Source organism: Macaca thibetana, chromosome 10, assembly GCF_024542745.1.
Source record: "Macaca thibetana thibetana isolate TM-01 chromosome 10, ASM2454274v1, whole genome shotgun sequence".
NCBI classification, from domain to species: domain Eukaryota; kingdom Metazoa; phylum Chordata; class Mammalia; order Primates; family Cercopithecidae; genus Macaca; species Macaca thibetana.
The window spans coordinates 78,106,060-78,124,246 of NC_065587.1; the positions used below are offsets into that span (position 1 = coordinate 78,106,060).

Consider the following 18,187-nt stretch of genomic DNA (forward strand, 5'->3'; position numbering starts at 1 on the left):
AATAAGACCCAAATAAGTCAGGATGTTAGGATCTAGCATCATATGTCCCTAATAGTGTCTAGATCTGTTAATATTGGTAATTCAAGATAGATTTAAACAATGATATTTATCCAGCTAATGGATAAATCTTCAGCAGGCTCTGATTTTGTTGTATCATTTAGGTGACATCTACATAATCCTATAGCAGGTGGCTGACAAGAGCATCTCAGACAGCTTGACTGTGACAAACAAGACAGTATGTGGATTCAGCTAGGTCAGGATTGTGTTGAATCAGCCCTAGAAGCTGAGACCAAGACATTGTGGCATAAACAGGCGGAAAACCACTGGGATTCTAGCAGGAGGTCTCCAGGGGCTGCTGGACCCTCCGTGGTCTTCATGATAAAGCCTGCCTTGTACACTTAAGCACATGACTTTGTATGGAAGATGCATCCCCAAGAATTTAAGTAGTGAATTTTTTTCCCCTCAATTACTGTGGCAATCAAATGTACAGTTGTCTTGTTCTCCCTCTGCACTAGTTTCCTAGCACTACTGTAACAACCACAAACTGGGTGGTTTAAAACAACAGAGATTTATGGAGGCTAGAAGCGTGAGACTAAGGGGTGGGCAGGACTATGCCGCCTCTGAAGGCTCTTGGGAAGAATCCTTCCTAGCCTCTTTCTGGCTCCAGACAGTCCTTGGCATTCCTTGGCTCGAAGCTGCACCACTCCAGCCTCTGCCTGTGTTGTCACATGGCCTTCTTCCCTGTGACTCCATGTTCTCTCCCTCCTTATAGCAATACTAGTGATTGGATTTAGGGCCCACCCTCATCTAGTATGATCTCATTTCAGTCCTCTTCTAAAACCTAAGCAAAGACCCTATTTATACATAACAATCATGTTCTGAAGTTCTAGGTAGATGGAAGTTTTGGTGGACACTATTCAATCTACTCCACCCTCTTAATTCTGCTTTTAGTTTTTATTTTGTATTATTTTTGAGACAGAGTCTTGCTCTGTCACCCAGTCTGCAGTACAGTGGCATGATCTCGGCTTACTGCAACCTCCACTTCCCAGGTTCAAGCAATTCTACTGCCTCATCCTCCCGAGTAGCTGGGATTACAGGTGTGCACCACCACACGCAGCTAATTTGTGTGTGTGTGTGTGTGTGTGTGTTTTTAGTAAAGAGGGATTTCACCATGTTAACCAGGCTGGTCTCAAACTCCTGACCCCAAATGATCCACTCACCTCGGCCTCCCAAAGTACTGGGATTACAGGTGTGAACCACCGTGCCCGGTCTCTGCTTTATGTTCTTAGTACTCCTTCCATTCACCATTCTTCAATAACTATTTTAAAGCTTATTAAGAGTAAATTTTGTTAAGAATGCGTATCAGGCATATAAGTTATATAAACTGCTATATTATTTAACTGAACCATGAACTTTCTGATAAAATGACAAAGAAATCATTTTTTGTACTAAGATATTCCTAAATCCATCTTTTTATAGAAAAATTGAAAGCCCATCTGAGTGTCTACCAGTGGGGAATAGTTTGGTATAGAAAATCAATGTGACATTACCCATTTACTAAAAATAGTTTTCAGAACTATGCAGATATAATATATGCATCAATGAAAAAGCAGGTTATATAACTCTAAATAAACTGTGGAAAAAAATGTATTCATGTGCAAAAATTACACAAAAGTATACAAACTGCTTGGTTAGGATAGAAGGATCATTTCATTCTTTAATGTCTTTCTTTATTGATTCTGTAACTTGTTTTAAGTAATTAAAGTATTATCTGTTATTCCTATGGAAAAGACTACCAGTTATTCCTCAAAAATGCCATATACTCTCTTCAGGCCCCCAGGCTGATTACATGCCATTAAAAATTAGCGAGTGTTTCCTACCCACCCAGTCCTGTGTGTTATCACTGAAATGGGCCATTGGGATTGGATACTTGACAAAACATATCCGACGTGGGAGTGTACAGAGAAGCATAGACCAAGTATATCTCCTGCAAAGAAGGGCAGAAAAGTTTAATGGATACAAGTGAAACCTCACTCTGCCTCATAATGGTGTGGACAAGTGGCAGGAAGAGGCGTTTGGGAGTCAGGCACAAAGAGTTGCGCTAAAAGTCTAGGTTGGTCAAATTGTGTCCTCATGTGCTGAAGGACCTTAGTCATGCCCGCTTCATGGCATCCTGATGACGGTGAGAAAGCCATGTGGTTCTCCTAACGCAGCATCACCTCGTGGGTGACCAGTGACCACAGGGCAGAGGGATGCTGAGCAGAAAGGACATGAATTGGCATCAAAGGAGTCTTCCGAACATTGCATTTCCTCTCTAAGCAATGAAGGTAAACCCTGTGTCTCCTCCAGACACTACTGACTGAAGAGAGATATCAGCACCATCAGCACCACTAAAAGTAATGTTGGGAGCCAAAGTGTTGCCATGAGATTCACCGAATGGTTGTGGAGAGAGATAGCAGCAGTATGATGCAGAGATCGAGCTGCCACCTCCTGAACCTACTTAAGGATCTTAGCATCACCACAAGTGGGACAACCAGCCTTTATATCCCTCAATGCGATGCATATAAAGTCACAGCACCTCATAGAAGTACCCTCTTCTTGACAACGAAAGATGTCAAGAGGGATTGCTGTAGATTAAAATTGACTTAAGAGCCATAATTATCAGAGACATAGTATGAAATTTGGTACCTTGATTCAAACAATGTAACTATAAATAGGGGAAATATTAAGATGGACTGTGTATTATATCATAGTAAAGAATTATGCCAATTTTGTTGGATACAGCATTGGGATGGTTGGCTCCAAATTAAATTTAGAGCTGCAGAGACAAGTTATTAGGAATTAAATGTTCTGATATATGTAATTCACCTTAATATATTTCAACAGAGAAGAAAGAGAAAAAAATGAAAGGAATATAAAGGAAATGTGGCAAACAAATGTTTATAATTGTTGGGTTGTCATCATAAATATATGAGTGGTTATTGTACTTTTCTCTCCACTTTTGTGTATACTTGAAATGTTTTATAACAAAGAGTTTAAAATAGATAAATAAATTCCTAGAATAGTAACTTGCCAAAAATTGTTGTCTGTGATTTTTTTTTTTTCCTGAGCAAGATTTAAGAGCTAATTTTTCCATGGCTGTTGTTGAGAGGCAAAGAGTTCTTTGGGATCATGGGTGATAAAAACAGACCTTCTCACATGCCACTGCTGGGAGAATCAACTGATGCAATTTTGGTGGAGTGCAATTTGGCAATAACTACCATAGGACAAATACCCTTACCCATCATTCTAACTTCTAAGAATCTATTCTATAAATATATGTGGAGGTATGCTATGAAATGTTCAAAGGCATTCCCTATAATGAATGTTCAAAGACATTCACTACAATGATACTTCAATAGCAAAGAACTGAAAGGACAAGCTGTCTACCAATAGGCAACTGGAAATTGTTATAAGAAATTATCTTAATATTATAATTAATTATAAGAAATTATCACCATTCAGAGAATGGAAAGTTTAAGCAGCCCTTATAAATAATGTATTAGAGCTATATTGCCAATATGAGATTGTTTCCCAAGATATCTGACATTAAAAAATGGTGCAGAAAACTATGAACCCATTTGGAGTTTTTAAAAATGTCTGAATGGATATAAGAAATGGATAATAATAGTTACCTTCTGGGCATAGGATTAGCAGGAAAGAAAGTTTTCACTTTTCATTTTATATATTTGAATGTTTACCACGTGCCGATGTTATTTTATTTATTTATTTATTTATTTATTTATTTATTTTTCTGAGATGGAGTCTCACTCTGTCACCCAGCCTGGAATGCAATGGCACGATCTCTGGTCACTGCAACCTCTGCCTCCTGGGTTCAAGTGATTCTCCTGCCTCAGCTTCCCAAGTAGCTGAAATTACAGGCATGTACCACCAAGCCCGGCTAATTTTTGTATTTTTAGTAGAGACAGGGTTTCACCATGTTGCCCAGGCTGGTCTTGAACTCCTGACCTCAGGTGATCCAACCGTCTCACCCTCCCAAAGTACTGGGATTACAGGCGTGAGCCACTGCCTCTGGCCAACCATGTGCAAATGTTATTTTCTGTTATAAAAAGGAAAAGAAAAAAAATTGAAACCGAGAGAATTATGTGCCCTAAGTACTGAGAATGTTATCTTAAGAGTTATCCTAAGATTGTAATTAGGAAGATGATTCTGTTAGGGAAAATTTTATAAACTTACACAGTATTTAAAATGCATAAATTATGGAGGGTTTCAAGTTAACAAGAATAATTTTGCCTTCTATAGTAAGAGTAAATTGTACACAATTATATGCAACTCTGAAAGTACTTTGAAATCTTCAAATGACATTAATATAAAATATGAAATTCTACTGTCTTTTAAGTTCAGGTTATACCTGAGAAAACACTAGAGAAAGATTTCATTTTGTCTACCATGGAACCAAAATTGACTTTGAATATGTATTATCCTTCTGTATCAAAAAATAAGACCTACCTGCCTCAGGTACTTTTTATGTTCATCATCTAATTGAATTATCATGATTATTCTGCAGGGCAGGTGGTATCCACCCTAATTTCCAGATAAAGAAACTGAGGCTGGGGACATTAATCAACTTGCTGAAAATCACACACAAGTGAAAAAACAGTCAAGAACCCACACACTTCACTCGGTTTGTCCTAACACTCTTGCCTCTTTCATATAGGGAAAAAAGAGACAATAAAAACATCATCTGGTCTTTGGCCCTTGCTTTTACTCCTTTCTTGTTTTCTGCAACTAGCTGTGCCTTCCTCAGTGTGTCTTATGTCCTAGGAAAAGATTGTTAACAGAAAGCACAACAGGTATCCAGGATTGTAGTTTATTAAACAGAGTTTTCTTGAATATTTTCAGTAAAACAGAGAATTAACAGCTCATTGGGTTTTTTTCTTTTTCCCTAGATATTGTGGATGCTTTATCAGATCCAAAGAAATTTCTCTCAATTACAGAAAAGAGAGCAGACCAAATGAGAGCTATGGGCATTGAAACTGTAAGTAGAAATGGTTGATTAAAGATGGCCAAGTTGTGGGAGTTTGATTATCAAACAGTGTTTACAAAAGCAAGATAAAGTAATGAATTAGCAAATTTAAGGAGTAATGAATTAGCAATTTTAAAACTGAGCTCATCAATTCAACAATAGTTGACTTTCTACAAAAGTGTGGCATGTTTAATAAAATGTGACTACCATCAGAAAAATCCACTTCATCATCAGTGGCTTAACTCACATCTGGGGACCCCTTCCCCATGAGAAAGAAAATGAAAAACATTTTGTTATGCTTTTAGGAAAGTTTAAAATGTAGGTGGAGCATTTCTAATTAGAAAATCCAACATCTGAAATGTTCTAAAATTCAAAACTTTTTGAGTGCTGTCATGAGATAGTCATACCTTTGTTTTTTGAAGGTTCACTGTGCATAAACTTTCTTTCATGAACAAAATTACTAAAAATATTGTATAAAATTACCTTCAGGCTGTGTATAAGATGTATATAAAACATTAATGAATTTTCTGTTTAGACTTGGGTCCCTTCCTCAAGATACCTCATTATATATATGCAAATGTTCCAAAATCTGATATCCAAAACATTTCTGATCTCAAGCATTTTAGATAAGGAATATTCAAACTGTACTGTACAGGACGTTTCTGTGATACATTAAAATACCAGTTATCCCAGTTTAGTGAATTAATGATAATTGCTTTCTATTTTTAGTTATTTATTTTTTAGCAGATAGGATCTCACTGTGTTGCCCAGGTTAGAGTGCAGTAGTGTGATCATAGCTCACTATGAACTTAAACTCCTGGGTTCAAGCCATCCCTCTACCTCAGCCTCCTGAGTAGTTGGGACTACAGATGCGTGCCACTGTGCCTGGCTAATGTTTTTTACTTTTTTTTATCAAAACAGGGTCTCACTCTGTAGCCTAGGTTGGTGTCAAAGTCTTGGCCTCAAGCAGTCCTCCCACCTTGACCTGCCAAAGCATTGAAATTACTGGCATGAGCTACCATGCCAAGTCAAAATGGCATTTATTACTGATTTTTCACTGTTTGCCAGCCTTGCATCCCATCCTTCTCCCGTTCCAGTGCACATGTGGGTTGTTTCTTTGTTTTTAAATGTTCTCTTTACCAAACTCCTCAGTTTGGAATGGATGTAGCATCTCTCCAATAGCTAGAAAAAGAGAAAGTATTCTCTGCTTGTTAATAAGTTGGATCTTCTTTCCTTGGCTGGATCCTTTGCCTTTAAGAGAGTAGAAGTCTAGGAAGGGTATAGTAGAAGTTTACTGGATTCAGTAAAATAAAGAATGTACAAGATATTTGACCTTGAGTGACATTCGTTTGGGTCAATGGAAATGTTTCTGTTCTAGAGTGACATAGCTGATGTGCCCAGTGACACTTCCAAAAATGACAAGAAAGGAAAGGCCAATACCACCAAAGCAAACGTGACCCCTCAGAGTAGCTCTGAGCTCAGACCAACCACCACAGCTGCCCTGGCCTCTGGTGTGGAAGCCAAAAAAGGTGAGAGAGAGCCATTGGGCTCCTTTTCTTCTGCACCCACCTTAATTACACAGGGTACAATATCTATAGCTTTAGGAAATATATAAATTCGAAGTTCTTTGTGGGAAAGAACCTTTTACACAGTGATGTTAACTAATTCATCCCCACTCTCTTCCAGACCCTCCCATAGGTACTTATCTGGACAGGCAGTGGGCTCATAAACCAACAGAGTTATCACTATTGGACATTTCTAAATTCTCATACTGATAATTTCCCCCCATAAGTAGATGTTTAGCACCCATGATTATTTGTTTGTAAAATTATCAAATGAGCATTTGAAGGCCAATTCCATGTGTTTACCTGTGGATGAAAAGAAAGATCGTTAAGAGGTGTCATCAGCCAGTGGGTAGGGAAACAACTATGCTGGTTATTTTAATTGGTTTCCATTCTAATTGGTCAGACATCCCTTGATTGGGTGGTGCCCATTCCATATTGGAGGGAAAGGGGGCAGGGAGAATGCTGATAGGGAGTGGCAAGGAGTTCATCTTTCCCGTTCTGGAAAGAATTCTGGGGTCACCCTGAGAAGGTCTTGGGAAATGAGTCAAAGGAGTGTTTTAAGAAAATTATAGTCTTGGCAGAAGAATTCATTGAAAGTGGGCATGCTAAGGGCCAGGTAAGAATTATGACACTCCTGCTTCTGTTATAACACATCTATCACATTGTGTTGATAGAGTATTAACAACCAGAGAATGAGGTTATTGCAGGTGAGACCACACCTCATTATCAGTGTGTCCCTGGAACCATGCCTAGTTAAGATATAGTAATCTATTTTCTTGGGAAGTAAAGGGCTGTTTAATGAATGATAGGGACAAGGAAGTCTGGATTAAGTTGGAAATTATCAAAAGGAAGGAAGAATAGAAGTAAGTTGGCAGCTTGGATATGGGCCTTAGGGAGAAAGGGGCTTTGTGGTAACTCAGACTTCACGGACAAATCCCAGAGATAGATGGTACCATTGAGAGAAGTAGAGGAGTTAGGAGGAGGAGCTGCTTTTGGTAAAGAAGATGATTTTGGTTCTGTATATCACTGAGGTCAAGCTGTTGCTGATACATTTGGGCAGAAATATGCAATTAACAAATCTATGCCAGGTAGAGAAGAAGAAGGAGAGATAGAGAAACAGAATAAGTGTACTTAGAAGGCAGAATGAATGGGAAAAAAGAAAAAAGAGAGGTCTATGTTCTAAGAAGAATTAGTTTTGAAAAGATGCTGTAGATAAGTCCAGAGAAGTGAAGACTACAAAATTATTGTTGAACCAGCAATGATTGGATGATGACGGCATAAACACAGTTAGAAAAATGTGAGACATAATTTAAGACATAAGGTGGTTGTTCTGGAGGACAGTAGCATGTTGGTAGGAACTAATAAGGGAAAACAAGGAAAATGCAAAAGAGGGTACATGGTAAAAAAAGACCATAAGGAAGATCTGAATCAACAAAAAGGGTGAAATTCAGCTGGATAAGGAAGGAAGAGATATGTTCTGTCTGAACCAAGAAGAATGATGAGTGAATAGAAGCTTCAGGATAGACAGGAAGAATTCTGACAGATGGTGTATCAGTCAGCTTACGCTGCATAACAAATGACCTCAAATTTTAGTAGCTTAAGACAACCACCATTTATTGAGATCATGTTTCACTGGGTTGGTTGATCTAAACTGGCTTGGCTAATCTCTGTGTCTTGTTATGCACCTGTGATCAGCTGATAGGTTGACTGGAAGGTAGATGTGGGATGACCTTATGCACACCTCTGTCATTTGGCAAGTTGTTTCACATCATCCTGAAGCCTGAGCAGGCTTATTCGTATGGTATTCCCTGAGTTTAAAGAGCAGCCCTTTTCCAGCCTCTGCTGGTATATCATTGGCCATAGCAGGTCACAAAGTGAACCAATATTCAAGGGGTAAAGAAGTAGACTCTACCTCTTGATTAGAGGGGAAATAAATAGTGGTCATTTTTGTAGTATAACATAGATAGATTCTATCTGATCTAAGAAGTTGGTTAGGTGACTGCTCTCTGCTGAGAAAGGTAGAGGTAGAACTGAAAAACAACAGTATAGAAAAGCTTTGGAGTTGCCACTGTCTGGAATAGAACGATCCACAAGAAATAAGGAGGAGGTCTGCCACATAGCACACAGGACCCTGGTGAGGGTTGGTGGTGTGTATTAAGTTGATGTAGCTTGATCTCATTACTTCTTCAGCAGTGCCCAGAAACTCAGCAACAACTATGGACAAAGTACAGCTTAGGAAATTGCAAGCCTGAAATTATCATAATGTGTATGGTCTGGGACCAAAAGATTGAAGAGCATTAAGTTATGACATTGTAACAGTGGGCTATTGCTGTGTAACAAGCAACTGCAAAAGTCAGAAATTTAAATAAAGTAAGCATGTATTATAGCTCATGAGGTTGTCTGGGTGGCTTTTCTGGTAACGGGTGGATTAGTATCAGTGACTCAGCTAATCTTAGCTATGCTTATTCAAATGTTTGGGGTTCAGCTAAGGTGTCATTGGCTGGGACAAGTGGGCTGTCTTCCTTGTGAACTTTCATCTTTCATCAGCTTAGCCTGGGCTTGTTCACATGGCAGTTGTAATGTTCTAAAATGGAGGTGAAAGTACAGATGCTCCTCGACTTATGACAGAGTTACATCCTCATAAGCTGAACATATCGTTAAGTCAAAAATGTGTTTAATACCTAAGCTACTGAACATCATAACTTAGCTTAGTCTAGCCTATTTAAAATGTGCTCAGAACACCTACATTAGTCTACAGTTGGGCAAAATCATCTAACACAAAGCCTATTTTATAATAAAGTTAAATATTTCATGTAACTTATTAAGTGCAGTACACTGTAGAGTATACAGCTGACTGAGAGCTGAGGCTTGCTGCAGCCCCAGTGCATATCTCTAGCTTAGGAAAAGATCAAAATTCACAGTTCAACATATACTTTCTACTGAATGCATATCACTTTTGCATCATTGCAAAGTTGAACCACTGTAAGTTGGGGACCATCTGTATGTCAGGTTCCTTGATGAGTCCTAGACTTAGAACTGGCATGACATCCCTTCCACTACATTCCATCATCCCAAGCAAGTCACATGGCCCAGCCCAGATTCAAGAGTTGGGGAAACAGATTCCACATCTTGATGGGAGGAGTTCCAAAGTCACATGTAAAGTAGGTGTGGAAACAGGGAGGGGTGGAATTTTTTGGCCATTTTTGCACTCAGTCAGTCTGCCACCCTGATCATAATTTATAGGTTAATGTTCCGGCGGGTAGATACTCGAGGAGAGAGACTTTGCTAGGAAAGGAAAAGGTTAAAGGGAACCAGAAACAAGATGAAAGTAAAAAGCTTGCTTGGTAGGTGTAAGGGAGTGAGTGAAGTTGGCAGGATAGAGATTGCAGTCAGAAAGAGGTACCTCTAAGTACATGTCTTGGAGGAGGGGCAGTTTCAAGCAGTGTTAACATCCCATTTACAACTGTCAGTGGGAGGTGAGGTAAAGTGGAGATGAAGATTTCTAGAATGGAAGGCATCATGGAAATAGAAAGGAAAGTCACCCAGCATATTCTTCTCATGCATATTGAATCACTGTGTTGGATGTCTGGGAGTGCCTGCATAGGAAAACCACAAGTCAGATACTGAAGTTCATGGGGCAGGGCAGTGTGTGACCTAGAAGGACACACGTGGAGGTAGCTAGGCTCAGCAGAGCCTGGTGTAAGTGAGAGGTCTGTTCTTTTGTATGATAGCTTTTAGGAGAATGGCATGGAAGTACAAGAGAGAAGTTTGTAGGTGTTTTTACCACGCCTCTCCATGGATTGGGGTGGGGTGGGGTGTGGAGTAAAGCCTTTGGGGGAAGAGATGTCATTTGAGAAAGCAAGCTTCCATTTCTTTCCAGAAAACTGTCTTAATTTGAGTCACCCCAAAGCAGACTCTGAGAGAAGGCTTCCGGTGCAAGTAGTTTATTCTGGCGTGCAGTGGATGCGGATAGAGGTGTGAAGAAGTGACACCAGGGAGGGAAGGCAGTCAGTAATTAGAATGTTTTAAAGCCAGTTGCCAGGAGGCACCTGGAACTTAATGTCCTGGAGAAACTCTGGGGGCTGGTATTGGACGTACTTCTCAGAGGTCTCCTCTTAGAGGGAAGAGGGAGCTGGGGAATGTATACCCTGACTCCTGTCAGCCTTTTCTTGAGGGTTCCCGTGGAAGGGATAAATTCTTGACATTCAGACGCTGGCAATTGGAAGTGAACTAGAAGAGCTGATGTAGAGAGGGTGTGTGGCTGGAGCAGACAGCATTTGCTACAGACATCTATAAAGGTGGGGAGGTATGAAATTCCAAACTGTTTTTCTTAGACATTCAGCCAAACGGCAATGACTGCACCAACACGACTTTATTTTTGCTTCCGATTTTAAGAACAAAGGATTAAGAAAGCCCAGCTCCTAATTTCCAGATTAGCGATTAAGAGAAAACAAGTTATTGTTAAGGAACTATGCTGATATGAACAAAAATTTTATGTGGTGAAGCTTCAATTAGCCAAAACCTTTGGAGCCCCAAATATGCTGCCTAACCTACTTTCATACCAGGGAAGCCTGTAGACCTGCACGGTCCTATATGGTAGCCACTAACCACATGGGGCTACCACTAACATGGGGCTATTTGAATGTCTTTAACAATTGACTTAAAAGTTAGACCTTGAGTTCCTCATTCACACTAGCCACATTTCAGGTGCTCAAGAGCCACAGGGGGCTAGAGGCTGTCAGTTGGGCAGACCCACGCATGGAACATTCCCATTATCATGCAAAGCTCTATGAGGAAGCCTGTTCTTGGCACGCAGATGAAACTGTCCTCTTCTGTAGAGTGTGGGTTTTTTTCTAACTAAATCACTTATGGGAACCAAAATTTTTACAAATTGTGTCTTTCCCCCAAAACACAAAACCAGGTAATTGAGGGAAGTTTATGTTTTTGTAGGTTTCTTTTAACCAAGACTTAGCTGAAACAAGAACAAAAAATAAAATAAAAATTGAGAGAGAGAGAGTAAGTTTCATCAGACTGGGTCAAACTCGTAGAATCTGCTAGATCTCTAGAGAACCTTGCATACTCCCCAAATCCTGTATGTTCATTTTTACAGACGAGCGAGCTGAGGCCTAAAGACAGGGAGCTCTTTGTGTGCCAGGAGTCACTCTCTTGCCTTACTCTGCCTCAGTCACTGGGGAGACAGCTTGTGAAAGCCGACTTAGGAGATCAGTAGAGAGCCCCCATGGACCCTTCACACCCTGATCATAAAATGTTACAGATCACAAGGCTGATTTCCCTCAGCCAAAACTTTCCTTCTGCGGCCTGACCACCCTGTCATTGAATGTGCACATCTCAAAATGAATAAAAGGGAAAAACAAGAGCCTAGGACTTGATGCCTATCTCTCTTAAATATATCATACCTAGCCTTTGGGATTCTAATGGAAATCAATTATAGCACAGAGTGCACATTCATTTTGTTTGCCTAAGATGAAAATCTGCAGTCAAACAAACTGTTTGAGGATCTGGCTACAAATGTTGTTGCTATGACAACACCTAGGTTAGCATCACTCAGATGGTAGGATGACTTAGTGTATTACCCTAGCTCCTCCTGATAGCCTCCTGTTATACACTGGCTTGATTTTATTAGTTCCTGTACGTTTAAGGCATTGCTATGCTCAATAGCACATTGCTTAAATGCTAAGATTGAATTTGGTAAAAGGGAGAAGCCAGAAAAAAATGTTTTATTCTGTCATGATGACTGAATTGAGAATAGAGTTGGGAATTAGTTGACTGGTATGATATGCCTTGAAATACAAAGGTAAGAGTAAGGATAATAGATGCTTTGGTGCCTAATCAGCTTCCCTTTATGGGTTCACTATCCCATCTCCCAGCTCCTGTGAATTTTGGCTGATTGGACATTTCACTGCCCTTCTCCAGAGAATTGCCCTGGGACCATGAGAGTTCCCTTGCCTGAAAGGTTTTGTGAAACCTCTATAGCTCTCAGCTGATTGATCCAGGGTTACAAAAGCCCAGCCTCTTTTCGCCAAGGTGGAACGACTCTTGGGTGCCATTTGTACTGAAGAGCTCCCTGTAGGATCAGACTGAGGTTGTATTTCAACTAGAAACACACCCTACCTTCTTCCTCTGCCCTGCTCCACTTCCTTCATTCCCTTAGGGGTTTCTCCTGAGATTCTGCCCTCAATCAATCACATGCACATGAATCCCCTTCTTAGGCTCTGCTTGTAGGAAACCTGACCTAAGTTAAGACATGCAACATTTCAATTGTCCAGTTAATTGCTTTGTAATAGGAACTTAAGATGTTTATATTCATCACGTGTAAAGCTGCTTCAAAGTCTTCCGATGAGATTTCAATATGTCAATTCTATATTATCAGTTATTCTCTCTAGTTTTTAGTATACATGGTGACTTAATTTTTTTGTTGTTGTTTAGGTATTGAACTTATCCCTCAAGTAAGGATAGAAGATTTAAAGCAGATGAAGGTAAAATTGCTTGACTATTCTGCAAGCACTCTTGTATTACACATATTGGTGACACCGATATATTTTTGTTTCTCACCAAGTGTAATCATTGTGATTACAAAAAAAAAAAAAAAAAAAAAAAAAAAACTATTTTTGATTCTATTTTTCTCCCAAAGGCTTACTTGAAGCATTTAAAGAAACAGCAGAAAGAGCTAAATTCTTTAAAGAAGAAACATGCAAAGGTACAGTGTTTTAAAGCTGCTATTTTGTGTTATGTATGGATGAATCATTTGTAGCCAAAAACACTACTTTGAAGCTGATACCAGACCATTTAACGGCAATAACTCATTCTAACTGGTCAACAATGAAATTAAAAAATAGAATCTGTTTGGGAGTGCTTGTCACTGGTTTGTAGTCTGCATTTCTAACAATTCTTTCAAATGCATAGCAAAGCTTCTTCCATTTAAAAATTATTTCACTAGGCCAGGCGCAGTGGCTCATGCCTGTAATCCCAGCACTTTGGGAGGCCAATGCGAGTGGATCACGAAGTCAGGAGTTCGAGACCACCCTGACCAACATGGTAAAATCCTGTCTCTACTAAAAATACAAAAATTAGCTGGGCGTGGTGGCATGCCCCTGTAATCCCAGCTACTCAGGAGGCTGAGGCAGGATATTTGCTTTAACCCAGAAGGCAGACGTTGCAGTGAGCTGAGATCGTGCCATTGCACTCTAGCGTAGGTGACAGAGTGAGACTCCATCTAAAAAAAAGAAAAAAAATTAGTTCACGAATAACATGACTATATAAAATATTGAAAAGCAGCTCACAATTCTAGCCACTAGTTACCTAAATTGCCAGGTCACTGTCACATAGTTTGCTATACACAGTGGTGCATGGAGGGAGATGCTAGCAATCTCTCAACCTCCCACTCATAGCACCTAGAGAGAGAACACTTGTCACTTTTTCTCCCTTATGTAAACCTTGCCCAGTTGCCAGCCTACTTCTGAAATAGATTTATTCTTGCTTTTTACCCATAAGAAGTGGTCTTTTTTGACAATGATTATGAAAAATTATAAGAGCTAGTTGCAAGTTATAAGACAACAGCAGGAGGTGGCCCCAGGAATTATCCTGTGGGTTGAAAAACTTCACGCCACTCAAACATCATCACTTCCAGACTCCCTCACAGGTAAAGAAGGAAAAGGTAGTACCTCTTTCCTTCCTAAAGACATATAATAACCAGCTGCTGCTGGTAGAATAATGTCTGTCCTCTTCTATTCAGGGCAATGAGAGCAAGAGAAACTTAATTTATAATTTATTAATTTGAAAGAACTTCTGAGTTCTTTTAAACTAATCTTGCAGTCCTACTTCTTTATTCTCTGATCCAAGCCTCAAACCAAGGCATGTCTTTCAGAACTTGGCTTGAGTAATGTACCTTTTAATCATTCCACATATTGAGATGCCGAGAACATTGTCTGGAAACCTGTCATTTCTTTAAGAGTTTGTGCTCCTTTGAGAAGTTGGGCCTACTCTTATCCTAGTAATGTTCCCTGTATTATTGAACTGCTGGCTCAATGGATTTGCTGATACAGTCACTTCACTTCAAAGACTGTTTGTTTCTAAGTTTCATAAATAATTCCATTCAGTGAAATTCCTTACATTGCTCAATGGGGTTATTGGAGACAGAACAATTTAAAGTAGGGACTTCTTCAGTGTTGTTGGTTATTGACAACAGGCTGAACTATGGAAAGTCAACAGAAAAAGAGTAAGAATGAGAAATAAGAAAGCACCTTAAATGACTTCAATTATTAGGAATAGAGTGGGTGCCCGTATGCTGCAGCACTATCTAACAGATTTTTCTTGCATTTAAATTGGATCGCTTTTATTGAGCAGACACCTCAGTGGCCTTTGGGCTAGTTGGAAACAGAGATTTTGGCTTCATTTAATATTTTCTTGAGGCATGGCCAGAAAATATGCTGTGATGGGTGGTAATAATAGCAACTAGAATTCCTGCATGCTCAGTAATTTTCAGATGCTGTACTCAGCACTTTACATGCATTGTCTCATTTAACACTCTCTACCGTATAAGGTAAATTCTATGTGAGTCTCTATTTACATGTGAGGGAATTAGGAATTAGTGAAGTTATCTGATGTCCCAGAGTTAGGAAGCAGCAGAGCTGATATTTGAACCAAAATCAAGAGTCCAGAATCCATACTCTTGCACCATTCTCCTGTGTAGGATATGGGATGCTTCACTAAGTGGACAAGTTCCCTCACTGGGTCAAATGCAGTGATATCACCTGGGACATAATGGAAAATCACTATCAACTTTGGACAGAGTTGATACATTGCTGATTATCAGGACTGTGACTAAGAAAGGATGCTCCTCAGTTTTTAGAACTTAACCTACAACCTACATCAGAGTTGTCTATTTACTCCCTGGAGCCATCAGGCCCTGCCTAAGCTAACTTCTAAGATGAAGAATATAATGAATATTTACTTGCCTAATATATACTGATGCCAGCTCTGTTAACATGTCTTTAGGCCAGACATGGTGGCTCATGCCTGTAATCCCAGCACTTTGGGAGGCCAAGGCAAGCAGATCTCACCCAAGGTCAGGAGTTCGAGACCAGCCTGGCCAACATGGCAAAACCCTGTCTCTACTAAAAATACAAAAATTAGCCAGGTGTGGTGGCGGGTGCCTGTAATCCCAGTTACTTGGGAGGCTGAGGCAGGAGAATCACTTGAACCCGGGAGGCGGAGGTTGCAGTGAGCCGAGATTGCACCACTGCACTCCAGCCTGGGTGACAAGAGCAAGACTCTGTATCAAAAACAAAACAAAGCAAAACAAAACAAAACAAAAAAGCAAACAAAAGAAAAACATGTCTTTAAAACTGAAAACTGAAAAGCTGGTTAAAGAGAGGGGCACAATGTGGTGAATCTATTACCATTGGACATACTTCATGCTTGATCTCCATATGACGTGTTTATCCTAACACTGATTTTTCTGTCAGTCAGCACTTTTAAAGTGGCAATACTAGCTTATACATATTGATACTTGCTTAAGCGCATATTCTTAGGTATTCTCATAACAGTTATATAAAGGAGTACTATAATTATATGAGTATATGAGTTTTGTATCGGTTAGCTTTTGCAGGGTAACAAACCACCCTAAACTGTAGTGACTTAAAACAAGTGACTTAAAACAATTTGGCTCACAATTTTGTGCATCAGCAGTTGGAGCTGGGTTTAGCTGGATGGTTCTTCTGGTCTCAGCTGGATTCACTCATGAACCTGCTGTTACTACCAGTTTGGTTGGCAGATGGGGGACTGGCTGATTTAGGACAGCCTCTACTAAACCACTTCCTCTCTGCTTTATGTGGTCTCCTGTCTTCCAGCAGGCTAGTCCAGGCTTGTTCACATGACTGGGGTCCCGAGAGACCAAGCAGATCACGCATGGTTTCTTGTGGCCCCAGCTCAGAACTGACACACCATCACTTCCACCTCATTTTTTGGCCAAAGTAGGTCCTAAGTCTGGCCTTATGAGGACTCTACCTTTTGACAGGTCTCAAAGTTACATCAGAAGTGGGATTGGATACAGAAAGGGAAATAACTGTGGCCATTTTTATAGTCTGCCAGCCATTCAACAGATTAGCTTATTAGTACTTAAAAAAACATAACTTCATTAAATCACCTAGTTTTTAAGTGGTAGAGTCAGGATTTGAACCAAATTCAGCCTGACTTGAGAACTCAGACTTGTAACCACTACACTCAGCTGCCTCTGATGTTTCTCACACTAATTTTTCTTCTCTTCACACATCTTTTTCTTTATGGTCTCAGTAACAGGTTTTTAAGAGCAATCATGAACCTATCAGGGCACAGATGTCTTGGGTTCCTTCAGGACTGGTTTTTCAACATAAGGTCATTGGGCCAAGAGCTGGAGGCTTTACAAAAAATATGTATTCTAGTGCCTACCTGACACTTAGCTATCATCCCTAAGAAAAGAGTATAGGAAATACGATTTAAATAAACTCCTCTCCTCTGCATGCTAAATTTTGAGGACTGTTTTTTTAGGAGTATTATGTAGCACTTTTTACTTTCTCTTGACCCCTTAGTAGAAACCCCACTAATTGCCTGCAAAGACGCTTATCAAGCCTCCCTAAAGAAACAGAGGTTTTACCCTCTTGCCACATAATAGTGAGAATTAATTCCTCCATCTTTTCTGTGAAAGGACATCTTCAGCTCTTTTATAACAGTTTTCAGCCACCCAACATGGAGCTAAGGCTTACCACCCCAAAACCTTATGTCATAAAATGACCTGCTGAAGAAGAAATATGGCCTGGGCTGCACTCTCCCTACTACTGTGCCCCTGGCCCAAACAGCACTTGGTAGCTAAGAACAGGGACTAGTATTTAGTCTATATCCAGCGACTATAGGGAGATCTCAGCTCTTACATATTAGCCTAGATCAAGCTTGTCCAACCTGCAGCCCCCAGGCCACATGCAGCTTAGGGTGGCTTTGAATGCAGCCCAACACAAATTTGTAAACTTTCTTAAAACATTGTAATATTTATGCATAGACCTTTTTTTTTTTTTTTTTTTTTTTTTTTTGGCTCATTGGCTATCGTTAGTGTCAGTGTTTTACGTGTGGCCCAAGACAATTCTATTTCCAATGTGGCCCAGGGAAGCCAAAAGATTGGCCTAGATAAATAATTCTAATTTTTAGACTTAAAGGGAAGCAGAGAATCTATGAACTAAATCTCAGCAGTTTAAGAAATAAATGTATGGTCCCAAGGCCAGCTTATTTCCAAACTTGCAGGTTAGCTACCAGATAGAAAAGGAACAGTGGTGTGAATGTGAAGTTCTGCCATTTGCAATTAGGTGTGTGATTTGCTGTTAGGATATTGAGAAGAAAAGATGGGGGAAATGACCATTTGCACCCCAAATGGATATAACAATGCTCACTAAAATGCCTATTTTTGGAAAATGGCAATAGTCAACTGCCTTTGACCCTCTGAGTGTACTGGCAATCAGACTTCTACTTGTCTCTTACTTTCTAGAACCACTTCAATTCGAAATGGAAACTAGGGTAATGGTTTTTCAAGTGTCTATTATATGAGACACAG

At 39.8% G+C, this 18,187-nt stretch overlaps 2 protein-coding genes across 20 annotated transcripts in view; both read left to right on the forward strand.

Moving 5' to 3' along the window:
• Positions 1-18,187, forward strand: part of PLCB4 (phospholipase C beta 4) — a 411,761-nt gene that overhangs the window by 361,875 nt on the left and 31,699 nt on the right. For all 19 annotated transcript variants that reach the window (XM_050745049.1, XM_050807506.1, XM_050807512.1 and 16 more), the window contains 4 exons: positions 4,950-5,038; positions 6,405-6,555; positions 13,039-13,088; positions 13,244-13,309. In XM_050745049.1, the coding sequence (XP_050601006.1) occupies positions 4,950-5,038; positions 6,405-6,555; positions 13,039-13,088; positions 13,244-13,309 (356 nt within the window). The remainder of the gene's footprint in view (positions 1-4,949; positions 5,039-6,404; positions 6,556-13,038; positions 13,089-13,243; positions 13,310-18,187) is intronic.
• Positions 1-18,187, forward strand: part of LAMP5 (lysosomal associated membrane protein family member 5) — a 210,034-nt gene that overhangs the window by 111,638 nt on the left and 80,209 nt on the right. The window lies entirely within an intron of this gene.